Here is a 27,142-nt window from a genome sequence, read left to right on the forward strand (position 1 = left end):
ACAATATTAAACTTCTAACCCATGAATATGGTATATCTCTCCATTTATTTATGTACTAAATTTAATCTTTGCTATATTTTTTCCATTACCATTTAGCCTCCTATATATCTCTCCATTTATTTAGTTTTTCTTTAATTTTTCTCAGCATTGTTTTTGCAGTTTTTACTGTACATGTAATATACATCTTTTATCATGTTTATCTCTTAGTATTTCATATTTTTATTCTCCTTCATGGCATTTTAAAATTTCTGTTTCCAATTGTTGTTGGTGTATAAAAGTTCAGCTGACTTTTGTGTCGCCATCTGGGACCATGCTGCCTTGCTAAACGTAGCGAATTGTTCGGTGTAGCTTTTGTGGGGTGGGGGGGTTGTGGAATAGCTGGAACTTTTTGCACAAGGGATTACATTTTCTGTAAACACAGACAGGTTTGCATTTTTAGGACAATTTTTTAGAGTAGCCTTAGACACACAGCAGAATTTAGAGGAAGGTCTGCAGTCCCCGTCGTCATCGTCTGCTCCTGTCACTGAACCCCCACCGAATGGCGCATTGGTCGCACTTAGGGAGTGTCCGCTGACTCCTCATACCACCCAGTCTGTAAGTTTGCCTGAGGGCTCGTTCTGTGTGCTGTGCGTTCAGTGGGTTTTGATAAGTATGTGGTGACGTGCGTCCATTATTAGAGTAACACACAGAGTATTTCCAGTGCCCTAAAAATCCTCTGTGCCCTGCCTGCTTATCCTTCCCTCCCCCTCAGTCCTTTGGGCTTCTGATCTTTTTATTGCCTCCATGGTTTGTCTTTTCCAGAACATCATGTAGTTGGAATGTATCTTTTTCTTTTGTATAAATATACTGAAAAATATATATCTTTTTCAGGCTGGCTTTTTTTCCCAGTCAGTAATAGGATAGCTCATTTCTTTTTAGCAGCAAATAATTCTGGATGTACCAAGTTTATTTATTCATCTACTAAAGTACCTGCCAGTTGCTTCCCAGTTTTGTCAGTTATGAATAAAGCAGCTATAAATATCTGCATGGAAGTTTTTGTGTGCATGTAAGTTGCCAGCTCTTTGGGTAAATGCCAAGATGTGTGATTGCTGTATTGTATGGTAAGTGTAGATTTACTTTTATAAGAAGCCACCAAACTGTCTTCCAAAGCGGCCATACCATTTTGCATTCCCACCAGCAATGAATGAGAGTTCCTATTGCTCTGCAACCTCTCCAGCATTTCATGTTGTCAGTTTCAGATCCGCCATTCTAATAGATATGTAGTGGTAGCACATTGTTTTAACTTGCATTTCTCTGATGACATATGTGGAGAATTTTTTCATATCCTTATTTGTCATCTGTATGTATCTTTTTGGTGAGGTGTCTGTTAAGATCTTAGGCCCATTAAGAATTCTTATGTATTTTGGAAAACCAACCTTTATCAGATATGTCTTTTGCAAATATTTCCTCCCACTCTGTGGCTTGTTTTCTAATTTTCTTTTTCTTTTCTTTTGTTAAAGATTTTACTTACTTATTTTTAGAGAGAGGAGAAGAGAGGGAGAGAAACATCAATCAGTTGCCCCTCATATGCCCTCAAATGAAGACCCAGCCTGCCACTCAGACATGGTGACCTTTTGGTTTGTAGACGACACCCAACCTGCTGAACCACACCAGTCAGGGCTTATTTTCTTGACAGTGTCTTTCAGTGTCATGCATATTCTTGATGTGTTCCCTACTTTTTTTGAAGGATATATCATTTATTTAATAAAATATATAGAAATGAAGAAAGCCGGACTGAAAGTTGTTTAGGACTTGTAAGCACACCTCGACACCAGGGACTCAGGTGGATGCTGGTGGGGAACATCATCTAAATTGGCTGGCCCCCCATTGGCAATCCAAGAAATGCCATCTGGATTGAGTCTTTAGCTGGACGTAATCATTCATTCATTCAGCACAGTCTCTATGTGCAGCCCGGAGTATGCCCGTGCTAATTGTCTCTAGCACAGTCCACCCATGAGACTAAAGTTAGTTTTGGCCTTCGGTTATTTTCAGTGGTAGGTCCTCACTCTTACCTCAGAGCACAAGTCATGGAGCAGAAGTTTTAAATTTTCATGAAGTCCAGCTTATCAACTATTTATTTCAATGCCTTCAGGGTAGTATCTAAAAAGTCTTTGCCAGAATTCCAGTTTCTTTTTCTGCATGTAAGGACCTAAGAAGTGACTACGTAACAACCAACTGAACCGGTGGAAAAATCCGCAACTCTTCTTGGATCTGTCAATGAGAGGGGAAGACACAGAGCAGGGTGCTTCTTGCAAGACTGGAGGAAACAGGCAGACCAACACAGGGAGTCCGGGCTTACTCAGGCGCTAAACCTCCCAGGCAGGAACCGGGCACAAGAACCAGTGCTGTGCTTGAACAATTGCTGGAGGCTTAGAGTGGACAAGCCTGAAAGTTAAAAACTTCACGGGATCCAGTGATGGAGGGGTCTCCACAATGTAGTGAGATGTACTTCCAGGAGCTCAACCAGGTCTCACACAAACACCAGAGAAAAATCCCCTCATGCTCTCTGGAGGGGCAGGGGGGAACCATTTTGGAATGCAACAGAGCGCTCTGTTCTTAACAAGGCCCGCCTTCAGAGAAGCTAGATCCCTGGGACCTGACGTGCTGGGGAGTCATCAGAGCCCAGCTGGCCTGGGGGAAAGGAAGTGCCCAACCCGAGCGCACCAGCCATCGGTCCCACTGAACGCACGGGGAGGAAAAAACTGCATCCGTTGGGAAGTTCACAGTCCAGAGGCACAGGCTCCCCGAAAGACAGAGATGTAATCGTGGGACTGTAGTACTCTCCCCACATCTTACCACATTTTAAAACATTTTTCTTTTTCATCCACAGTTTACATTCAGTACCATTCTGCACTAGTTTCAAATGTACAGCAAAGTGGCCAGGAAACCAAGCACTGTGCAGAGTGGCCCCCCCCGCACTGCCTGGCCCCACACCCGATTATCCCAGCGTTATCGACCGTCGTCTCCATGCTGCAGTTTGCCTCTCTGTGGCTGTGCCACAGCTACCAATGTGTACCGCTTAATTTCTTCACCTTTCCACCCGCCCCCCTGACCCCGCTCCCCTCTGTTAGTCTGTTTTCTGTATCTATGAGTCTGTTTCTATTTTGCTTGTTAATTTTGTTCATTAGATTCCACATATAAGTGAAATCATATTATCACTGTCTTTTTACTCAAGGCCTGTTTACAGCAGTTCCTTTTACTTGTACTAGTAGAAGAAAGAGAAAAAGAGAAAGAAAGAAAGAAAAGAAAGAAAGAAAGAAAGAAAAAGAAAGAAAGAAAGGAAGAAAAAAAAGAAAGAAAGGGAAAGAAAGAAAAAGAGGGACAGGGGAGGAAGGAAGAAAGAAGGAAGGAAGGAAAGGAAAGAAGGAAGAAGGACGGAAGGAAGGAAGGAAGGAAGGAAGGAAGGAAGGAAGGAAGGAAGGGAGAGAGAGAGAGGGAACAAGGTACACCGAAAGACAAAAAACATAGTTTGATGAGACAGAGCAAGCATCAGAAACAGACATGGCAGGGATGTTGGAATTATCAGACCAGGAATTCAAAACCACTGTGATTGGCCCTGACCTGGTCTAGCTTAGTTGGCTGGAGTGTTGTCCCAGTGCACCAAGGTTGTGGGTTTGATCCCCTGTCAGGGCACAGGTGGGAATCGACCAATGAATGGATAAATGGATGGAACAGCAAATCAATGTCTCTCTTTCTCTCCACCCTTTTCTCTCCTTCTCCCTTCCTTTCTCTCTCTCTAAAGTCAATAAATTAAAAAAACATTTAAAACAACTATGATTAATATGCTAAAGACTTGAATGGATAAAGCAGACAGTATTGAAGAACAGATGGGCAATGTAAGCAGAGAGACAATAATCTTAAGAAAGAACTAAAAAGAAATTTAGAAATAAAAAATACTAACAGAAAGATGGACTTATTAGCAGACTGGACACAGCTGAGGAAAGAATCTTTGAGCTTGGAATATCTCAATAGAAACCTCAAAAAGTGAAAAGCAAAGAAGACCAAGACTTCTGAAAAAAACAGAACAAAATATCCAAGGACTGTGGGACAACTGCAAGTTATACTTGTAATGCAAATACTATAAGTAGAAAAAAAAGAAAGAAAGGAACCGAAGAAATATTTGAAGCAATGACTGGGAATTAGGCCATAGTAATGTCAGATACCAAACCACGGACCCAAGAAGCTCAGAGAACACCAAGCAGGATAAATTTAAAAAACAAAACAGAACAAAACCCAATCACACCTAGGCATATTATTTTCATACTACAGAAAATCAAAGATGAAGAAAAAATTTAGTACTGGTGAAAAAATATACCAATAGATCAATGGAACAGAATAGAGAGCCCCAAAATAGACCCACATAAATATAACCAACTGATCTCTGACAACAGAGCAAAGGTAATACAAAGGAGCAAAGATAGTCTTTTCAACAAGTTATGATGGATTACTTTAATTGGTTGTTGAATGTTGAACAAGCTGTACATATCTGGGATAAATCCCACTTGGTTATGATGCATACTTTTTTTTATAGTTGTTGGATTTGATTTCCTAACATTTTTATAGGATTTTTAAAAATCTATATTCATGAGTGATAGTGGTCTGTAGTTTTTTGTTCTTTCATTATAATGCCTTTGTCTAGTTTTGGTGATAGGATAATGGTGGCCTCATAGAATGAGTTAGAAGGTATCTTCTCGGCTATCGTCGGAAACAGATTGTAGAGGAGTGTTACTATTTCTTCAAGTGTTTTGTCAACTTCAACAGAAACCCATCTGGGCCTGCTGCTTTCTGTTTGGGGTGGTTATTAATTACTAATTCAATTTCTTTAGATATAAGTCTATTCAGATTGTCTATTTCTTCTTTATGAGTTTTGGCAGCTCGTATCTTTTGAGAAGTTGATCCTTTTCATCTAGGTTATCAAATTTGGCAGTATAGAGTTGTTTGTTATATTTCTTTATTATCCTTTTAATATCTGTGAGATCTGTGGTGATGTTTCCTCTTTCATTTCTATTATTAATTTGTGTCTTCTCTTTTTTTTCTTAGTCATCCTGGTTAGAGGCTTATTGATTTTTTTTTTTAATCTTCTCAAAGAACTGAAATTGTTTTTTTAATTTTCTGTTTTCAATTTCATTGATTTCTGTTCTGAATCTTATTTCTTTTTTTTTTTTTTTTGCTTACTTAGTATTTAATTCGTTCTTCTTTTTCTATTTTCCTGAGTTGGAAGCTTAGATTACTGATCTTAGATCTTTCTTCTTTTCTAATATATGCCATCATTCTATAAATTTTCCTCTATACATTGTTTTTGTTGCATCTTCTAAATTTTGATAAGTTGTGTTTTCATTGGTTCAAAATATTCTAAAATTTCTTTTGAGGTTTCTTCTTTGACCAGGCATTATTTAAAAGTATGTTGTTTAATCTTCATATATTTTGGTATTTTCCATTTATCCTTTTGCTATTAATTTCTAGTTTAATTCCATTATAGCCTGAGGGCAAACATTGTATGATTTCTACTTTAAATTTGTTAAGGGATGTTTTGTCATGTTGAGTTTGTGTTTTCACTGATTTTATGCCTGCCGGATCTGTCCATTTCTAATAAAGGGGTGTTGAGTTCTCCAATAGATAGTGGATTCATTTATTTCTCCTTGCAGTTCTATCACTTGTTGCCTCATGTAATTCGATGCTCTGTTATTATGCACATACATATTAAGTAAGGATCATGTGTTTTTGGAGAATTGACCCCCTTATAATTATAATGCCCCCTTTTATGCCCGATAACTTTATTTGCTTTGAAGACAGCTCTGCATGAAATTAATATAGCTAATCCTGCTTTCTTTTGATTAGTATGGTATATCTTTCTCCATCTATTTTTTTTTAATCCTCACTCAAGGATATGTTAATTGATTTTAAAGAGATAGAGAGGGAAACACTGGTGGGAGGGAAACATTGATGTGAGGGAGAAACATAGATCGGTTGCCTCCCATACGTGCTGTGACTGGGGATTGAACCTGCAACCTAGGTATGTGCCCTGACCGGGAACTGAACCCACAACCTTCTTTTGGTGTACAGGAGGATGCTCCAACCAACTGAGCCACCTGGCCAGTGCACCATTTATTTACTTTTAATCTATATGTACTTCTATATTTAAAGTCCGGTTCTTGTAAACAACATGCGTTTGGGTCTTGTTTTTTGATCTGCTGCGATGGTCTCTATTTTTTAAATTGGTATAGTTTTACCTCTTCATTTCAATCTCGATGCCATTTATTTTTTTTTCTTGCCTTGTTGCACTTTGTACAAACTCCTGTACAGTGTTGAGTTGACTTGAAATGATGAGAGCAGATGTCCTTGCCTTGTTTCTGATCTTAGAGCAGAAGCGTGCATTTGGAAGCTAGGTGTTATGGACTTTTCTTTGTGTGATACTGGATAATTTTGTATTTCCAGGAACATTTTTGAGGTTTTTCCGGGATGCAGCCACTTGGGTCTGCCTTAGAACATGGACCAGACAGTGTGTACTCTAGGGCAGGGGTCAGCAGGCCCGTCACCAGAGGGCCACGTCTGGCTTGCGACCTATTCTTACATGGCCTGTCAACTAAAAGTGTCCTTTACATTTCTAAATGGCTCAGAAATAGTCAAAAGAAGACTATTGTGACTATAAAAATTATATGAAATTCAAAGTTTAATGTCCATAAATAAAGTTGTATGGGAACCCAGCCATGCTCATTCATTTTATCTATGGATGCTCTCCTGCTGCAACGGCAGAGGTTAGTAGTTGGTCTTGAGACTGTATGAACCACAAAGCCTAAAAGATTTAATATCTGGCCCTTTATAGAAGAATGTTTGCTGACGCCAGTCTAGTGGTAATTCACCCTCCTACTGAGCCAAACCGTTCTGAGCACAGACATGCCTCGGGGACATTGCGGGCTTGGTTGCAGACCACTGCGACAAAGTTAAGTAGCGCAACAGAGCGAGTTGTCATCTTTTTGCTGGTGGAGGGTCTTGCCTTCAATTTGTAAAAAGCACAACATCTGTGAAATGCAATAAAGCAAAGTCCAATAAAACGAGGTCTGCCTGTCCTCTGCCTTGTGAATTATGAGGTGACCTGGTCAGTGGGAATAGGAACTGTGTCCAACACATTCTGAGCTCAGAGGCCCCTTTCAGGTGGTTCTCTCCCCAGCCTCGGTGAGTTTCCTCACGTCAGTGCCCCGACCCGCACTCAGCTGAGGCCTCGAGGCAGACCCTGTGCAAACCCCGTTTTCTCTCTGTGCAGCTCTCTCCTCTCTGGTCCTGGGCCCTACATGCTCTAGCCACCTTGACCTGTTTGGATTCTTTTCAACTCAGGGAAATGGCCAGCTCCACCTGGGTCCCTCTGTCCCAACGCCACAGCCGGCAGCCCCCTGCAGGCCATACTCTGGGGCAGTGGTAGAGCTCATCTCATTTGTTTCCCAGCTCTCAGGGGTCACTGTCCTTCAGTTCCTGAGGTCTGGGTCTTGAAACCATTGTTTTGCATATTTTGCCTGTGGTTTTGTGTGTGTGTGTGTGTGTGTGTGTGTGTGTGTGTGTGTGCATGCGCGCGCCTGTTTTTTCAGTTTCAGGCCAGAAGTAAATCTGGTTTCTGTGTGTTCACCTTGGCCAGAGGCAGAAGCCTAGTTCTACTGTGAAAATACCCAGTAAATGAGACACTGTGCCTCCCTTAAAGCCTCAGTTCTACAGACTTTGCCTATTATCAAGTTTGAAGCGAAGTGAAAAAATTAAGAGCAATGAAGCTTTACATCTAGCGCAACCATCCATTTGCGGTGCTTTATTCGTCAGGATCCGTGGTTCCTGAAAAACGTGTCTTGCCATATAATACGAATGAATTTTCTGGCATTGTTGCTTTTTGCCAAGAAAGGCTGTTTTCAATGAGGAAATGTGCCCCCGTCACTGAGAAGGCGCTGCACGCAGAGACTGCTGTGGGTTGGTTGCGGGAGGGTGCCTCCTGCCAGTTTTTGTCAGTGAGCCTTTCAAACAGAAAGCATCCTTGTTGAGATGCCCACCCTTTGAAAGCCACCTGGCCTTCAGGGTTTTCTGGAAGGTGAGGAGGGGAAGGAATGGAGGAGAGTAGCCGCTTGTGTTGTACGTCCATTTGTTTTTATCCTTTTACCTTTGTGTTTTGAAATGCTCTATCCCACTTTGCTTTCCTAGCAAGTTGATTTTCAAGGATAAACACAAAAATGGAAGTAAATCTTTACACAAAACCCTTCCTAGCCTTTTCTCTGCCTCAGGAATCTTGGTGATGGGCTGATGTTGCTATGGTTTTGCTTCATCACCAGGCCCTGCCCTGGATAAAAAGAAAGAACCATGAAGGGTCCTTTCTAACTTTCTTTCGCCCATGGACTCTGTTAGCCTTTCTGTTTTTTAGCTGACCCTTAGAAACACTTCAAAAATCATCCTAAAATAACAATTTATTGGCAGAACTTAGACATGAGGCAGTGAATGCCTTCCTTCCCTAACCTAGAGGCGAGGCCTCGTTACAACTGTTAGCCAATCTTGGCTTCTGTGTTACTTAGGCTGTAATTTGAGGCACAAGCAGCCATTAGGCATAAGATGGGTGAGGTGATGACTATAACTAGATCACCTCAGAAACGCCTGAGGTAGAAAAACGGAAGGTAGCCTTTTGATTAGCCCAGACCCTTGTGTCTGAGGTGACAGCAGATCTTGGAGAAGGTAGTCAGAAGGTCTTTGTTGATACGGTTTCTTAATTAGCCCCATCTGTTCTTAGCTGTTATTTTATAGATTTTTTTCCTGGATTCTAGCAGAAAGTTGCACATTGGTCCTAGGTTTCGGTGTTCTTAGACCCCTGCCTCCATGTGAAGTGGCGGCGGCGATGGTGACTAGCCACACTCCGTGTTACACTGGCAAATCTTCGTAGCTGATCTTTGAGCATTTGCAATCATGGCTTCACAGACAACTCTTTTTTTGGAGACATCCTTTCTGATAACTGCCCCTAGATCAGGAATTCTTCACGAAAATCTCAAAACAAAAAGAAAAACATCTACTCTTTGATCTTGCTCTAAGAGTCTTTCTAGTGTGGATAAAGTAATTACCTTTACCCAGCTTGACCTAATCTTTTCCTCATTTGCTCCTTACGTCTTCTTCCCCAGAGAGAGCTCCTTCTACATGTTGAATGCGAGAATTTCCATGGCTTCTCTCTGGGCACTGGACAATGTAACCTCAGCTGCTTCTCTGCTGCCAGAAGGCTGCATTGTATTGACCAGAAGCCCTTCATATGTCTAGCAGACACTATATTTCTTTTTTCCACAAACCTAGGGGTCCCTTCGGTCATCCCCTGATTTAAACGTCATTTGTTAAGCGCTTGCTCTGTGCCGGAAGTTGGGCTCTGAACTGGGGCAAAGACACAGCCCCAGCCCCTGGGGCTCTTGTCAAGCGCTCAGCCAGCGGCCTGAGAGCGCGGCTCTCAGGCCTGTCCCCCTGTTTTACTTACTTGTTAAATGTTGATAACTTTTTGCTGTGGAAAATTTCAAACATATAAAAGTAGAGTAAGATAACGATTCCACTTTACCCATCAATTGCTTCAGCAATTATCAACTCATGGCCCACTGTGTTTCATCTGTATCTCTACCCAACTACCCATCCCGTGGACTGTTTTTGAAGCAAATCTCACATGTTGGATCATTTCATTGGTGAATATTCCAGAATGTATCTCTGAAGTGTGTTTTTAAAAGATAAGGATGGGTTTTAAAAAACATAATCACAATGCTATTATCCCTTTAACCAGTTAACAGTAATTCCACGATATTATGGGTTAATGCCGTTAACCCATAATGTGATCACAATTCCATAATATACTCACAATGCCATTAACCCTTTAACCAGTTAATAATTCCAGAATATAATCAAATATCCAGTATTCAGATTTCCCTGATTTTCCCATGATGTTTGCTTTTGTGGGTTTTGTTGGGTTTTTTTTTTAGGTTGTTCAATTCAGGATCTGAGTATAGTCTGTACATTGCAACTAATGGATGCCCCTTCAGTTTCTTTAATAGCTGGTTCCTTTGCCAACTCTCTTTTTTTTTTCTTTGTAGTTTCTTGGTTGAAGAAACTGGGTCATTTGCCGTGTAGTTTCCCATCATCTAGATCTTGCTGTTTGTTTGCCCATATATTAAAATATTCCTCTGTCCCACATATTTTCTGTAAATTGGTAGTTAGATTTAGTGGCTTGATCAGAATCAAGTTTGTTATTTTTGGTAAGAATACGGAATGATGACTGTCCCTCTTTTTCATCTATTGCCACCAGATAGTCCTCCCACAATTATATGATATTTAGTTAGAAGATGGTTTTTCTGAACATCTAAAGAAAGTCTCCAAATCTCCAAACACCTAATTATTACAAAGGGATTTTCAAAATATGATTGTATTAGTTTTATAGTCTGTCATAATAAATTAGTATAAGTGTAGTGACTTCAAATACAAATTTATCATCTTATAGTTCTGTAGGTCAGAAGCTCAACACAGCTCTCCCTGGGCTAGGATCAAGCTGTCGGCAGGGCTGGGTTCCTGATGGAGGCTCCAGAGGAGAAGTCATCTCCTTGCTTTGTCCAGCTTCTAGAGGCCACTGACCTCACTGGGCTCGTGGTTCCCTTTCCCACTGTTTGAAGCCAGCAGGTTGCACCTTTTTACATCCTTCTTCACATCTCCCTGCAGTCACAGCTGGGGAAGGTTCTCTGTTTTAAGGACTCATGATTACCTTGTGTCCATCCGGATAATCCAGAACAGTCTTCCCATTTCAAATGCCTTAATCGTAAACACAACTGCAAAGTTCGTTTTGCTGAGTAAGGTCATATATTCCCAGGTTCCAGGGATTAGGAAGTGGACATCTTTAGGAGGCTATCATTCAAAATGCCACAGTGGTTCTCCGTTTTTAAAAATAAACATCATTATAAAATTGAAGAATGATAATAGAGTGTGGTATGTTGGAAATGCTCTGTTGTGATTTAATGACTTGGGATGTGTGATAGGGGAGGGCAGGTTACAGTAATGAGCTATTAGTTATGACACCATAGTTTTGCATGGTTCTGCGTGACTGTCTGCAGGGTTCCTCTTTGTTTATATCTTTGGAAGTGGCAGCATTTTATTTTGTTCACTGTCTCTAAGACGGCTGTGCCACCTCCGCTTAGAAATACTGCCTTAGAGCTGGGAGACGCTCCGGTCGTCAGTGTCACTATTGAACACTCAGTGTCTCAGTTCTCTGGACTGTCTGTGTCTTTGGATTGTGGAATAAAAATTTGTTGTAGCGCTTAAACATAGTGAGGAACTGCTAAGTTCTTATAGAGACGATTTGCGTGGAGCAGAATTTTTAGCCCTCTTTCTGCTTTGCATTAGAGACACAACCTTTAGGTAGTTAAACCATTCAGTGAAGCTAGGTTGAGAGAAAAGAGCACAGTGTAGGTATTCTTCGTTCCTAACCTGTGTCTCTACTAGATAAAGCAACTTCATAGCTTAATGATTCTTTCGCTAATTGAAAACTGTAGAGGAATCACCTCTCCTCTTTTAGGTCATTTTAACTTTTAATTCATGTTGACACTTGACCCTCAGTCCTATATCTACATGTTATTTTGGGGATGCATTTGGAATTTTACTATAATATTGGTCATCCTATAGCAGCACTAGGTTGATGGTAGATTTATCTTGGAGGCCTTCCAAGAGATTGTTGCTAAAGATCAAAAGGAGGTCATTATAAAGAGATTTTGCTATAAAATGGTCCCTTAGAAAAATCCCTGGAGAAAGCAGGTAATTTGTACAGTTTAAAAAATACATAGTGTCAAAAAAATGTCACTAAGGGATCCTTACCTCACACCATTAGTTTAACTAAATTCCAGATGAATTAATGAGTTAAGTATAATGGCTTAATTTCATAAAAAGATTAGGAAAAAATATAAGTAAACATTAACATAATCTTGGGCAGGAAGACCTTTGTGATTTCTGCTTTTGTGGATAAGTGTTTATGTGAATTAGTCATTTAAAAACCCCATCAACAAATGAAGCCACGATTGGCATGCTATCCTCACCTGACGTATTGCTCGGGTAAAAAGAGTCCTTTGATTTGGCCTCAGAATGTTCTCCCAAATGCACCTGGAAACAAAGAAACATTTCTTACAAAGAAATCACTGAGACTAGTTTAAAAAATAAAGGACAACCAATATCAGATTTTAAAGAAAAGACCTTGAGTACTTGAGTTCTTTTCCCTTTAAAATTTCAAAACCTAGAAAAGCAATACATTTAAAATAATGCTATTTTACCATTTATTGCTTTGTGTCCTGTGTTTTTACTTAATAACATATCATGGACTTTTTTCAACATCAAAACATACATGGACAGTATTACTTTTAATGGCTATAGAGTGTTTTATTATATAGTTGTACTATGTGTTTTTAAACAAATCACTGTGTTTGGGCATTTGGATAGCTCCCAGTTTTTCACCATTATAAATGTATCAGTAGAGGTCCAATTAGGCAAAAGAAAGTTGAATAGAGAAAGTTTAGTATACAGAGAAATTAATTTTAACTTTAATTTCAGAGAAGTGACTGGTATGCAGCCAGGCGGGTGGAACTTGCTAGAATCTGCCCTCCAGGGTGCCAGGGAACACCCTCCATGGGGAAGTATCTGACTGGAGGCACTTTGTTATAAAGCTGCCCAGGGAGAAGGCGCATTGGCAGAAGCCGCTGGCCTTGGCGCTGAAGAAGCCATAGCCCTGCAGGCGCCTGTCAAGGGCACAGGCTGGAGGCAGGAAGCAACACCCCTTCCTCTCGTGATGTCTCTGCAGTCCCGCTACTCTCAGAGTTGGCAAAGGAGAAGATATTGAAAGGATCCAGGTCCATTTTCACAGACCAGTTCAGAGGGGTCAGTTTGGAGCTGAGAGGCAATACATTGAACACTAGCACAGGAAGCAATGTGTCAAGGAACGTCATAGTCTATGTCTTGTATACTACCTGAATGTTTTCTTTCATACATTCCTAGACACAACTGATAGATAAAAGACAGGCACAAGTTGTTCTCTAGAAAGGTCTATTAACTGTCCTCCTGTGACGTAGGACTTAAGAGCATCACAGTGTAGTTAACCGGGGGGTGAGTGTTCTCTCTGTTTTCATTTCCTGTCTGTATCCTTTGCCCATTTTATAAATCGGGAGATTAAGTCTTTCTTATTGATTAGTACATGCCCTTTATGTATTAAGTATTAAGTATTTGAAAGTTTGAATGTTTATGTAGTCAAATCTTATATTCATTTTTAATATTTTAAATTTTAATTCATCTGGGAATCTTTTTAGTTTAAGGTATAAGGTAGGTATTTAATTTTTTCCTTTATTTGTTCCAATAATGTTAACTGTTTTCTCTCTCTTTTTGATTTTAAAATGTTGCTTTTAGCATGTATTAAATTGGGTTCTGTGCCTGGGTATATCTCTGGACTTTAAATTGTTTTCCTTTGGTTTTCAGTCGCTTGTGTTACTTTTTCTCTCAGAACAGGACGCAGGCCTTGATGCCCTGTCTTCCATCATCAGTCGCCAAAAGCAAATGGGGCGAGAGATTGGGAATGAGCTGGATGAACAAAATGGTAAGAGCACGTCTGTGATTGACCACGTTTGCCATTTAGCATGAATACCGAGGGCTTGAGTGTTTGTTAAATGACTTGAATGTTACGGAACATGAAAAGTGGTTTCATGTCAGTAGATTATTATAGTTAATGCAATTGAGGGTGATTTGTGGCAGATTCAGATTATAGTTACTAAATATTACTAAATACTCTATAAAGAAGTTTGATTAAAAAATTTCCATTTCTCTGGAGCTCCTTTTAAAAATACTTTGTGTTATGACGCGTTTATTCCCAGAGCTTTCCTGTCTGCGGAGCGCGGTGGAATCACTCAGTGCGTTGCACGCGGGTGGGGGCTGCGGGGCTCGGTCGGTCGTGTGCACGCCCCGGGGAGCTGGCTCCTCTTCATCACAGATACAAGGCTGCTGGGCAAGAAAGCGCTTGAGGATGTTTATTCGGGGCTTGAGGTGATGAATCTGCTTGAAGAAAGATTAATTTTCAGTCCACAAGCAGGATGGCTTGGAAGAGACAGAGCTTTAACCGGAGGGTGTGCTGGAGGTGTGCGGGGCGAGGCCCCGGACCCGAGTGACAGCTGCCACCGTGGGAACGGAGGAGAGAGGAGGGAGGCGGGGACGGTGATGGACACAGTCGGGGGGTCACAGTAGGAGGGTCACTGGTTGTGAGAGGAGACCCTAAATCCAGTTTAGGCATGTCCCGTGAGAGAGCCAAGTCGCGGTGCGGAGTAGAGCGTGGAGACACGGTGCCAGAGCTCAGGAGAGGGCGACCAAGACGAGATGTGAGAAGCTTCGGCAAGCGGTGGTGTGTGAAAGTTGTTTCAGTGAAGCTCCTACTGTATGCTGAGCGCTTACAGCTGTGTGTTTTTATTTAATCAACACCATGGAGGCAATGTTCTCTCTCTCTGTCAGAGGTGAAGCTCAGAGTGGCCGAGGGACCTCATAATAGCACAGCACTTGCACGTGACGGAACTGAAATTCCGGCCCAGGTGTGACTGCTTTTCCTATTTCACTAGCTTCCTCTCTGAGGAAGACAACATAGGGAGAGAAAATAAAAAGGAAGATGTCGTGCGGTTTTGGATGTTAGCTTTTGGTGGTAGTACCAAGGAGGACCATGATGGAACGGCTTGCAAGTAAAGTTGTCGTGTGTGTGAGGGCGCGGAAGTCCCAGGACTGGGCAAATTCTTGCTCTGGAGGGAGGGCCGCCCCTGTCAGAATTGTCCGAGTGGCACTTTTCTTGATCTCTGTGTAGAATGAGATTTTTTCCCATAGTGCTTACTATTCCATTTCTATATCATAAATAAATAAATTCCATTTATCATCAATTATAAATATATTATACTAGTAAGTAGGTTTTATTAAATAGATTAGTAAAGCAAATGGAGAAACTCTTCAGGTTTAGAGTCCTCATAGTGGTTTTTAATAGTTTAAGCACAGAGAAGAAGGCAGTTTCGTCCTTTTCCTGCTGGTGCTAATTCATGTATTTGCATGTAATTCAGTTATTGGCCAGTTTCTTCCTTGAAAGACGGTCTTGGTAAGAACATTAGCTCTGTAGGAAATCTGCCTGTCATGTGAATAATTGTTCTTTATCCCAAAGGCGTTTAGCCTACTCAGTGGGTCAGACCAGAAGCAGCGCCATGCTGGCAAAGCATGCCTATCCTATGAGGTGCTTAAGCCACTGTATAGTCATCTATGGGGAGATGGTTAAGAATTGGTGGTTCGTGCTTTGGTGAGGTGGCTTGCTGACTTCCCAGATGAAATCGCCATATGTTTTCCCTCACATGAGCAAGCAATCAGGCCAGCATGCCCTTATCTCAGCTTTTCTCTAGTCCTGTAGTTATCATACTGTTGCATATTAGAATCACATGGGGAGCTTTTAAACCTCCCAAAGCCGAGGCCAAACCTGAGTTAGTTTCCAGTCGCTGTTCTAACAAATAATCACAAACTTTTAGTGTCTTAAAACCACACACACTTACTCCCTGACACTTCTGAAGATCAGAATTCTGGACTCAGTTGCACTGGACTGAAATTAAGGTATCCCTTCCAAGGCCCTAGGGGAGGATTCATTTCCGGCTTTTTCTAGGTTCTAGAGCTTCATTTCCTGCACCCTTACTCATGGCCCCTTCTTTCATCTGTGAAGCCAGCACCGTAACATCTTGCTCAGACGTCACATTGCCTTCTATGTCAGATCTCTCTCTGCCTCCCTTTTATAAGGATACTTGTAATTACATTTATTCCCCAACCACATAACCCAGGATAATCGCTCCATCTCACATCTTTAATTAATTAAGTTATAATTAAAATCTTTTAAAATTACACTTGACATACAATATTCTCTTGGTTTCAGGTGTACCACATAGTTGTTAGATATTTACATACCTTATGGAGAGATCACCTGGGTATGTCTAGTACCCGTCTGTTACCCTACACAACAACTATTATAATATTTCTATGCTGTACTTTACATCCCTGTGACGGTTTTTGTAGCTGGCAATTTTACGTCTTGCTCCCTTCCCCTTTTTTACCCTTTAGTAACACACCTGCAAAGTCCGTTCGCTATGTAAGGCAGCATTCACCGATTCCAGGGGTCAGGATGCGGGCGTATGTCACTCAGCCTACCACGTTGCTTTTCTAAACTTCCAACATGAAAATTCGGCTGAAGGGCTCTGATGGACCTTTATGATGGTAGTTCACTGATAAGTATATGAAATCATCGATCATTCTGTGCCCTTCAGGGAGCATAGTTGTTATTTTCTAGCCTCTTCAAAGAACACACTGGTCTGCTCGATTCCGGTGTTGATGCTATGGGGACAGGGGGTCTTCTTCTCACCCCGGTTTCTTTCAGAAAGCAAGGGAAGGCTCAAAGAGAGACATGAAGAGGCTTGGCCAAGTTTGGGACCTTCGAAAGTCAAAAAGAATGATGAGGACTGGCACGCGCTGGCAGTGACCTGTGCGGCAGCCGCGTCACCTGCCAGGGCCATGCCTCTGCGGTTCAGCTTGGCGCTGACCCCAGGCTCCGGCCGATGCCACAGTGGGGTCTCGGCTGCTCTCCTTCAGTCAAGGCAGCCCCGTTCACTTTCTCGTCTGTGTCCTTTTCAAAAGGCCCATTCTCTTGAGCATGGACTTTAGGGGATTTGCCGGAAAGCCAGCACCACAGCTCTCTGTTTTGGAACAGCATCTGGCAGCCTGCGCCCAGCCGTCCCTCCAGTTCACCTTGGACCGGAGGTCTCCCGGCACTGGCAGCGCCACTTAACGGCTAATCCTTGTCCGTGTTAGGCCTGGTCACTGGCAGAGAACAGGACAATTACTGGTACTGGTCAGGCCCTTTTTAATTCTATATGAGAAGACTGGAAACTGAATTTCTAAATTGATGCTAATGTGACCCTTCAAGCTTTGTGGTTATGTTCTAAGTACAATGTATTTTGTTAGTAGGGTTTTGATACTTGATTCCAGAATGGCGTGGTTGGCCTTTATCTTAGCCTATTGTTTCTCTCATTGAAGGAAAACCAGGAGAATGATTCAGCAGGTCAGGAAAGCAAATAGAGATGTTAACAACAAAAGCAGCCTTCTCCAGCCGCCCAGGTTCCCCATTACCCACGCAGGTCCCGGTCAAAATCCAGACAGGGCTGTTTACAGTGCCTGTGGATATATTGGCCTTTTTGATTGTGACAAGAGGAAAAGAGGCTGTTATAGTCCTGGCAGGGATATAATTTTTATCCTCAGAGAGTCTCTCAGTTGCTGTGACAGAAAGTGGCTGACTCTGCCCTATTTGTGAGGAGCAAATGTGCCCGTTCTAGACCGCGAGCCTAACTGCAGGCCCTGGGAGGCCACCGCAGAGAAAACCAGCTTCTTTTGGCAACTCATGGGAAATACCCCATTTGCCTATGTACATGTGTGTGCATCAGGGTCTAGAACGAAGGTGAGGACCAGGGAGGCGTGGAGGGAGAAGCAAAAGGAGGGGGTTGAAATGTGATTAGAAGGGCCTCTGGCTGTGACTCGGCTGACAGATGTGTATATATGTAACTATATTCTTCTGTGCATGTGTGGGATTTATATCTGTAATGTGAACTTATGAAAGGCAATATAAAAGTAGAGTGCTAAATATATTGTCTCCACATACTCAACAAGGGCACTGGTTCTCAAACTTGTCAGCACAGTGAAATTGTCTGGGGAGCTATAAACAATATTGAGGTTTGGACCTCACCCGTAGAGATTCTGATGCGATTGGTAAGCAGAAGAGTATCCTCCCCCCGCCCCCCAAAAAAGACATCTATATACTGGAACCTGTAAATGTTAGATTACATGGCCCAGGGGCATCATGTTGCAGATGGATTTAAGGTTACTAAATCAGCTGACCTTAAGAAAATTAGTCTGGGTTATCTGGGGGGCCCAATGTAATCACAAAGGTCCTTAAATGTAGAAGACAGAGGTAGCAGGTACAGCTTGGAGTGAGGTGATAGGAGGAGGACTCGATCTACTGTCACTGGCTTTGAAGATGGAGGAGGGGGCCACGAACCAAGGAATGCCGGCCGTCTCTAGAAGCTGGAAAAGGAAATTTAATTCTCCCCTAGAGCCTCCAGAAAGGAATTCAGTCCTGTTGACCCCCGGTTTTAGCCCCATGAGACTCATGTCAGACTTCTGAACTTCAGAACTGTAAGATAATAACGTTTGTGTTTTAAGCCACTAAGTTGGTGGTAATTTATTACAGTGACAATAGAAAACCAACTCAGGCTGCGTCAGAGGTGGGCGTAGTGGCTTGAGATCCCTGGCTGATGGAGTAGCCACTGTTGCAAACACTGCTGGCCTCCGTGCCAGAGAGTAGGAGAGCTCGAGAGGGTCTTGTTCCTGCAATTAGATGCTCTGGCCCAGAAGTGACATGTCAGTTTCATCACAACTCATTGGTCAGAGGTAATCATGTGCCGCACCCAACCACTAGGAGGTAAAATCATACTAGTATATCTGGTTCGGGAGGGAAGGGGATCAAAACTGTTGCTTAAGTGCCGTCACTGAGTATCAGAGGGGCTGTATGTAGCAGTTAATGGCCAGACTGCCTCTGATATGAATTAGCTGCATGACCTTGAGCAAGTTATGTACTCTTTCTCTGTCATAACCTTCTTGTCTACAAAATGGAGATTTCAGTGCCTATTGTATAGTGTTGTTTTGAAGAGGAAATGAGTTGATATGTGTGAAGCTCTTGGGGTAGTGCCTCACACATTGCAAGCGCTCAAAAGGCATTTTTATCATCAACTGGATGTATCCACAGAAGTGCAGCCTTCGGTGACAGTGGCAGGCCGAGCCCAAGGCGGCGCCTCCGCTCTCCCGTTTCCAGACACACGGAGAAGGCGGATGAAATGGAGGGTGGGGCAGAGGCCGCTTTACAGTTGTTCATGTGGAAAATAATACAGTAATTAATAAATAATTCACAAATAAACGCTGTGTTTCACATACTCACAACTGTAAACCCCCTTTTGCCTACCCCTGTATTTTTAAAAATTAGCCTCCAATTCTTAGCTGAGCATGGAGGCAAGAAAGAGAGTTCTCAGGTGTTGGGAACAAAGGCACAAACCTGTGGTGGTGAGTGGACCTGAGGTCCCGAGGCCCTCGGAGAAAGCCCAAGCCAATCGGCCCCTCCGGGCCGGGCCTTCCCCGACTCCCGCAGGGCGGGAGTTGAGGCCTTGCGCCCTGTGCACTGTGAGGCGCTGGGCATGGGCTCTCCACGCAGAGCTGGGAGCTGGGAGCTGGGAAATGGCAGGTTTATGGGAAAACTCATCTCCCCTCTCCCCATCCAAGGGTGAGGTCCTCAGCTAGGCCACCCACCTTGGGGCCTGGCCACCCTTCTATTTTTAACATGCAGACCTAAGTTTACATTTTCTTTTCTAACAAAGTCAAAAGCAAATAAATATTACTGAATAAATCAACTTTAGAATTCTTAAACCTTCCTTCAAACTCCTCATCTTTCATGTTGTTTTATAGTAAGTATTTTATTTAGATTTACCAACATGTTTTACTAATTTCTGTTAAAATTGTTGTAGCCATTCTACTACTCAGCTATTCTATTTTTTTTTAATTTTGAGAACTATACTTTTAAACACCAATAAGCTTTAATACTCATATTAGTTTTTTTCCCCACCGAAGTGTGTGTAAGGTTGGAAAATCTTTTAAACCTTTGAATAGTGCTGGTTAGAACTTTAACATTTCCTTCTGCTCCTTGCATTGTCTTTGCTTCCTTTTGATAAACTTTTGGTTTGTTGGTCTCAGTCTTTCTCTTTCATTCTGTCTTAGGGAATGGTGTCCCCTGAAAATTCATATGTTGAAGTCCAAAACTTCAGAATGTGATTATATTTGGAAAAAGTGTCTTTAAAGAGGCAATCAAGTTCAAAAGTGACCATTAGAGTGGGCCCTAGTCCAATGTGATTGATTATATTGGATTAGGGTCCTTATAAGTAAGGAGGAAATGAGGCCACAGAGGGACTCAGAGGGACGACAGAGGGAGAAGATGGTGGTCTGCGAGGTAAAGAGAGGGCCTCAGAAAGAACCAGCCTTGCCGACACTGATCTCATACGTCTGGCCTCTGGAATTGTGAGAAAACAGATTTCTGTTGTTTAAGCCACCCTGTCTTGGTACTTTGTTATGGCAGCCCTAGCAAACCAATACACGTGCAATGGGCTCTTCCTTACATATCTGCTCATTCTTCATTGATGCCATATTTATGAATTAAGGACCATGCAATGAGTAAAGGCAGCTGACATAGGGTTCCTTATAAGTAACCCTTATTTAGGTAGGTTTATTTACCCCAAACCAACTTTCTTGAATGGGAGAACTGGTTATGTACCGTCAGTATAAATGGGCAGGACAGACCAGGAGGCAGGTTTCTCTTTAGGGCACGTGGTTAGATAGAAGAGGATACAAGCAGATTCAAGACCCTTTGTGGTAACCCCTACGCCAAAATTACACATGTAAGGAGAACTTTAACCTTTGGGTGACACCTCTTATATGAGGTCTGTCCAGAAGGTATCCAGCCATGTACTATGAAAAATAGAGATATTTATTAAAGAAGATACAAGATACATGAACACTGTACATAGGACAATGACACCTCAGTCCCCTCAAAGGAGGTGCCTGGGACCTCACACAGTTCTCCCAATCGCCAAATACATCAGCTGCCCTGTTGTATTTTCCTGAAGCTCATCAATGGTCTGAAATCTCTTCCCTTTCAAAGATGATTTTAGTTTTGGGAAAGCCAGGAATTGCAGGATGCCGAATCTGGGCTGTTGGGGGGCTGAGTCACCTGGGTGACTTGATGTTTCACCACAAATCTCTGCACAAGACATCATGTGTGAGCGGGCCTATTGTCATGATGAAGCCGCCAATGACCAGTTGCCCATAGCTGTGGCTTTCTGAGTCATCCAAATAGTTTCTGGGGAGGAGGGTTCAAGCTTAATGCAAATTTTGATGCAGATTTGTTGCTCTACTCACTCAGTCATTTTGAATGCGATGTGCACACAGTACACGTGCTCACTCAGTGTGGTCTGCTACCCCCACTGATGAGCACAGTGAAGTCGTCATCGTTCACGCATGTGCATTCCAGTCCGCTCTCCTTGGCTGCCAGGTTACATCGATGTTGGCAATCGTTCTTGTTATATTAACAGTGGCTGGACTTTTTCTAGACAGACCTTGTATATTTTATTTCTTTTCTCCTCTGTGTCTATCCTAGAGGCTCTCCTACTGACTCGTTCGCTAGCCTGAACACCAACACCCTGGGCACTGCTCAGGCAAAGCTTCCTCCCTGGAAAGAGCTACTCCGGGGGTTCCAGCTCAGAGCCAAGACTGCAGACTACCGTCCGCACAGGGCGGGGTGAGGGCCTGCAGGCTCAGCTGCTCTCTAGACAACGCTCCGCTCAGATGCCCGTTGCTGCTTGACAGCACTTCTTTGTTGGCCACTTTTTGGCCTCCAGGAACAAATGACTCCAAGCTTGGAGCCTCTCCAGGGTTCTATCAGGAAGAAAGAACTCCTGTCTGTATCTCGGATCATCTATTTAAAGTGGCAGTTTTTTTTCAGTTTTTGTTTATTTGTCAATACAGTCCCAACTGTCTTCATTTTTTAAGAAAGACTTTAAAATGCCTTATTTACCGATAGCCCTCCTTCATGTTCTCAGTGCCACCGTGGATTTATTCTTTCAAAAACATCGTTACTGGCCATTTCATTGTGTTTGGGAAGGAGTGGGGCAGCTATGGGCTCACTCTGCTGTCTTGAGCACAAAGTATCTCTGTTTTTTTATGAGGTCACAGTATCTATAGACATGGTTTTGCTGAAACAGCTGGTGCTCTGGAAGCTTCAGTTAAACACATTTGTAAAATAGTCATGTTTGCTAGGGCTTTTGTGATTTGAGTGATACCTCCAAGTTATTATCTGATGTGATTATAGATGGATTTGTCTACCGATAAGACAGCTGGAGATATGGAAAGTGATTATGTTCTAGGCACTTATGGTATTAAATCAAATGTAAGGGGTTCTTTATCAGAACAGTCACTGTTCATCTCCAGGAAGGGGCTAGAGTTTAGTAACAGGGGCTGCTGGGGGCGGGGGGAGAGTAAGCTAGCTAGTAGGCGCAGTAGTGTCATGCTAACAATGGTCTGACACCAGGTGGGTATCCAATCATTTAATTCAATTTTTACACTATTGGTAATTAAAGTCAGATTCCACAGGTTCCAGGGCTAAGCCCCAAAAGATTGCCTTCGCCTCAGGTGCCAGCAGCAAGTTCCCACTGTCCCTGAGCACTTCTGCCCCACTGGCCACAGATGCAGGGGTCCCGTCACCTCCCTTCAGGATTTAGTAAGTTGCTAGAACAGCTCCCAGAACTTGGGAAAATGCTGTACTTTGATTACAGTTTTGTCTCGGGAAAGCCAGATAGAAAGGTACAAAGGGCAAGGCCTTAGGGTAGAGGTCCCCGGAAAGTGTCCTCACCCTCTCCGCGTATGTCACCCTTCCAAAGCATTGTGTTCGCCAACCTAGAAACTCCCCGAACCTCACTGTTCAAGAGTTTTTTTTGAGACTTCATTACACAGGCACCGTCGATAAAATCTTTGGCCACATGAGGAACCCAGATTCTTTGAATTTGTTGAGCTTGCAGAAACAATACTCAGACACACGCACAGTGTATAGCATCTGGCTTTGCTGCAGGCCGTCACTCTGATGATGAACTGGGGTGGGCCCACTTTGGGTCACAAGGACGTATTTCTCCCTTCGGGTCTAGTGCCTCCTTGACCCCTTTCCTCTGGGCTCGTATCTTGGTTTCCACCCTGGCCAGTCTGAGAGGCCGTCTAATGAGAGGGAGGCGAGGATTTTCCAAAGGAAAAGCTGTGGAAACGGTTGTCAACGAAAAGAGCATTTATCCTCAGGTCCCAGGACAGCTGGCCTGCTGATTCATCAGGCTCCCTTTCTCCTGGGGTTCACCACAGTTCCTACTTGACTTCCAAGAGGCAGGCCGTCCAGCCAGCTGTAGCAGCTGAACTGGAGAATGACGACAAAAAAGCAACCAAAAACGAGAGACCAAAGAGAGTCTCAAAGAAAAGCCAAAGCGACCACAGCTGCAAAAAGCAGGTCACACTGGAAGCTCTGCCTCCTACCACTTTGTCCCAATGATAGCACTGTTCCTCCTTGTTGGTGCCTTTGCAGGAAGGGGAAACCTGGGGCTCTTCTTGGAGGCTCTGCCGGGGTCCCCAACACCACCCGCACGCTTGGTGATTTGCTCAAAGGACTCAGAGAGCTCAGCATATACTTGCCTGCTCACTAAAATTTATAACCCCCAAATCAATACTGGCAGTGCTTTTGCAGTTATTCACAGACATGTGTAGAGGTGAAAAAGTTGAGTGATCCACTGAACGCATTCCCAGCCAAGGTCAAATGAGGTGATACTCTGCCTTTTTATTCTTGCTCTCGCGCAGAGATGTCGAAAGGATGGAGACTCCAGCCCTGGGGCCAGTTGGATAGGGTTTGAATCCCAATTCTGGCTCCTGTTAGTGGGGCAGCCTCCGGCAAGTCAGTTTGCACTTCTGAACCTTGTTTTCTCTTTTGAGAATAAAGAAAATAGAATTGACCACTGCAAGGTTTTAGGTTTTAAGATATAGTCCATGTGCAATATATATGAGATATATATAAATGTAAACACACACATATATATGCACACACATGAGTAGGGACACACAAAAACACCCAGGAATTATCTTCTGGAGGGTGGGCCTCTTGTAGTACAGGCCTCCCCTCACGAGGTGAGTGTTCTAGAAACCCATCTGTATCAGTGCACCAACTGGCATTGTTGTGAGAGGCTGTGTTCAGCTTCAGTGAATTATTTTTGAAGACTCTTTCAATGCACTTCACGATGGGTGATTTACAAGTGCACCCATCTGCACAGTGCTGAGCATTCAACAGTTTTTGACCAAAAAATGGCATGACCCCCGGCCCCAACCTCCTCATTCACCTGATCTTACCCTGAGTGACTTTTTTGTTTCCCCGGACGAAAAAAGGCCTTAAAGGAAAACGTTTTGCTGATGTGGAAGAGGTGAAACAAAAAATGGCCGAAGCACTAAAAGGCATCAAATTGGTAGCTTCAAAAACTATTTTGAGCCGTGGAAAAAAGTCTTGATTGGTGTATTGCCTCAAATTGAAGGTGACTGAATAAATACACAATTTTTTATAAATAAATTCCGGATTTTTGGGGACCCCCTCCCTCGTATACCTATTTCCTTTAGGAGCAGTGGTTCAATGTTTGCTAATTCAGTGTTCGTGGTGACTTTATAGAACGTAAGTGCTGCGAATAACGAGAATCGATCCCAGTTATAGTTATGATGGGCTGCAGTGAAAGAATACAAAGCGAAATCAGCAAAGAGAAGAGGGGCATGGGGTGAAGTCCAAAGAAAACCAGGCACAAGCTTCCAGGGGGCCTCTTCCCACAGAGCCCCCAGGACGCGCTTTAAATCCCCCAGCGGCACGTTGCGGCCATACCTGTGGAACGTCGCCAGCCAGGGGAGCTCGTGGCAGACTCGGGGCCCAGGGTGTTCGGAGGCAGTCGGCCATGAAGGCGCCCCTCCGCCGGGCACGTGCCCAAAACCCCGACTCCCAGGAGGAAAGCAGGTGTTCAGCATCGGCCATGCTGTTTATACAGTTTAGGAACAGTGGCCACTCTTACCAGTTCATAGCGGGAACCTCCCCAAATTCGAGTTCCCAAACGGCCAGCCAAGAGCCAACTTTGTGAGCAGGCCTTTCTAAGAATAGCAGTGAGGCCTGCTGTGTTCATTCTTTTCTGAACAGAGGTCCACACCAACTATGATTTACTTATCATGTTACTACATTTCCTTGGGATTGGAGGCTCCGTGAAGGGCAGAGGACGCTTGATTCCTGAGAAAAGCAGGCGTGTGCTCTTCAGAAGGAAAGGGACACAGCAAAATGGAAAAGCCACCGAGGACGAACTTCATCTCTTCACAGTTTCATCAAGAATATTTAGAGTGGCCACTCCCATTATTGAAGACCTTTAGCTGAGCTTGGCTTCTCTTTAGGAGTCTCAGAGAATGTGCTTTAAAAAAAAAAAAGTGGAAGTTTTTTAGCATATGGGGTGGTGAAAAGGATTGAAGAACTTTGGTAATAAAAACCAAAGCGGCAGGAAGGAAGTGGTCTGATTAGAACCAAGTGCTTGGGCAGGGAGAGACAGCGTACGAAAGGCACTGAAGTTGCTGAGCAGTAGTTTCACTTGATTTAGAACCCTTAAAGGGGCTCAGGCGGGAAGGTAACGCGGTCCTGACGGTTTATTTTGGGTGAGGACACGATGTTCTCTTTCCATCTGGACAGTGCTGCCAGGAGAGAGAAATCTTAGAGAAAACATTATGAAGGCAGTGATAAAGGCCTTGTATTTGATTTTTATTATTAATACCATTGTTTTAACTATTTTAAACCAACCCACTTGAGGAACTAGATTGAGATTAAAGGTAAAAAAAAGGTGTTCTGTCAGTGAGTTTGGTGAGTTTGAAATTTATAAACACAACTTTAAAAGTTTTCCATTGTGTAAAGAATTAACAACCAGTCAATTAATGTTTACGGGGGGGCGGGGCAAAAGTAGGTTTACAGTTGTTCATTGGAAAAAGTCACACAGGTTATGATTATTATAGTAGCTTTATTGACTCAAAAGAATGTCATGGTGGCACAGTGCACTTAGGTGCAATCTCGTTGGTGCCCAAATTGCCGGCCTGCATTGTTTACACCTTCTTGCAGGTTATGCACTGTACTCGAGCACACTTTGGCATGGAGTTCTTTATAAACCTGCTTTTGCCCACCCCTGTACGTATAATGAACCTTCGAGTATACTTCAGTGGTAAGTGTTGCAGACCTGTGACTGTTTACGGGAACTGTGTTTCAGTGGGCTCATGGAGGGATCGGCCCTGAAGTAGTGGCTTGGGATATAAATTAATGAGGTGACTGTATTTGATTTGCATCTTATATCACGTGTGTACATGTAACCTGAGTAGCACCACTGCAGTTAGGCCTCAGTTTTCCATGTGAAGAAAGAGAAAGAGGCATGGAGCGTATGTGTGTGTGTGTGTGTGTGTGTGTGTGTGTGTGAGAGAGAGAGACAGACAGACAGACAGACAGACAGATGAGAGAGGAGACAGAGAAAGACAGGCATGAGCTTGGACTTAGACGTGCATAGGGATACATCTGATGGTCATGGAGTTCAAGCACCTTAAAGCAGCAGTAGCAGCGTTACCTGTGCTGCTCCGGGAACCTTGCCGGCTGACCAGGTAGCCCAGCTTGCCTCACTGAGAGGCCTGTTGTGCCCCTGTCTCCGGAATAATGCAGAAGACCAACCCAGGCTGAGCTGCTCCATCTTTTTCTAGGTTGAATTTTAAAGCCCTGTGGAGTAGAGGTCAAATAGAGGAGGAAAAGTACCAGGTTAATTAGGAAAGCTTTTTTTCCAGCCTCTTCATTTAACTTGTGCCACTTACCTTGAAAATTGAATCTCTTTTTCTTATCCGTAGAGACATTGAGTCACAGGCTGGCCTCTCTTGGGAGCAGACACCGGAGGGGGTCAGGGCGCAGGGTGTTTATTAGGGAGCGCCTGTGGGATCGGCACCTGCGGGAGCAAGGCCGCGCAGGCAGATGGGAGGGAGAAGCCGAGCTCGAGACAGCCTTGGCCAACCCCGTGGGAAGTTCTAGGGCTCAGGTGTCTGCCAGAGTCGGCTCATGTCGACCTCACATGCCTGGGCCTTGATACCTCCATCTGGATCGGCCATTGAGTATGGAATACCGTGGAAAGAGCCTGTGTCCTTGGCCAGGCAGCTCTGTGCCCTTGAGTCAGTCCCTAAGGTGGCTGATGGCCCAAGGCTGCCTGCCAGCAGCATTCCCGGCAGCCGGGGCAGAGAGTCCTTCCTTAAAGAGGGAAGTGGATGGTGCCTCTCCTTTGGGTCCACCACACATTAGATCAGTGATACACATTTGGAAGTTGTTAGGTCTGTGGAAGAAGAA

At 43.4% G+C, this 27,142-nt stretch overlaps 1 protein-coding gene across 1 annotated transcript in view; it reads left to right on the forward strand.

Annotated features, from left to right (window-relative positions):
- Positions 1–27,142, forward strand: part of STX8 (syntaxin 8) — a 242,399-nt gene that overhangs the window by 55,541 nt on the left and 159,716 nt on the right. Inside the window, exon 6 of the mRNA XM_054571252.1 lies at positions 13,547–13,639. Coding sequence (XP_054427227.1) covers positions 13,547–13,639 — 93 coding nt within the window. The remainder of the gene's footprint in view (positions 1–13,546; positions 13,640–27,142) is intronic.

Source organism: Pteronotus mesoamericanus, unplaced genomic scaffold (assembly GCF_021234165.1).
Source record: "Pteronotus mesoamericanus isolate MK-2021 breed Mesoamerican mustached bat unplaced genomic scaffold, CSHL_Meso_final contig_22, whole genome shotgun sequence".
In the NCBI taxonomy this organism is placed as follows: domain Eukaryota; kingdom Metazoa; phylum Chordata; class Mammalia; order Chiroptera; family Mormoopidae; genus Pteronotus; species Pteronotus mesoamericanus.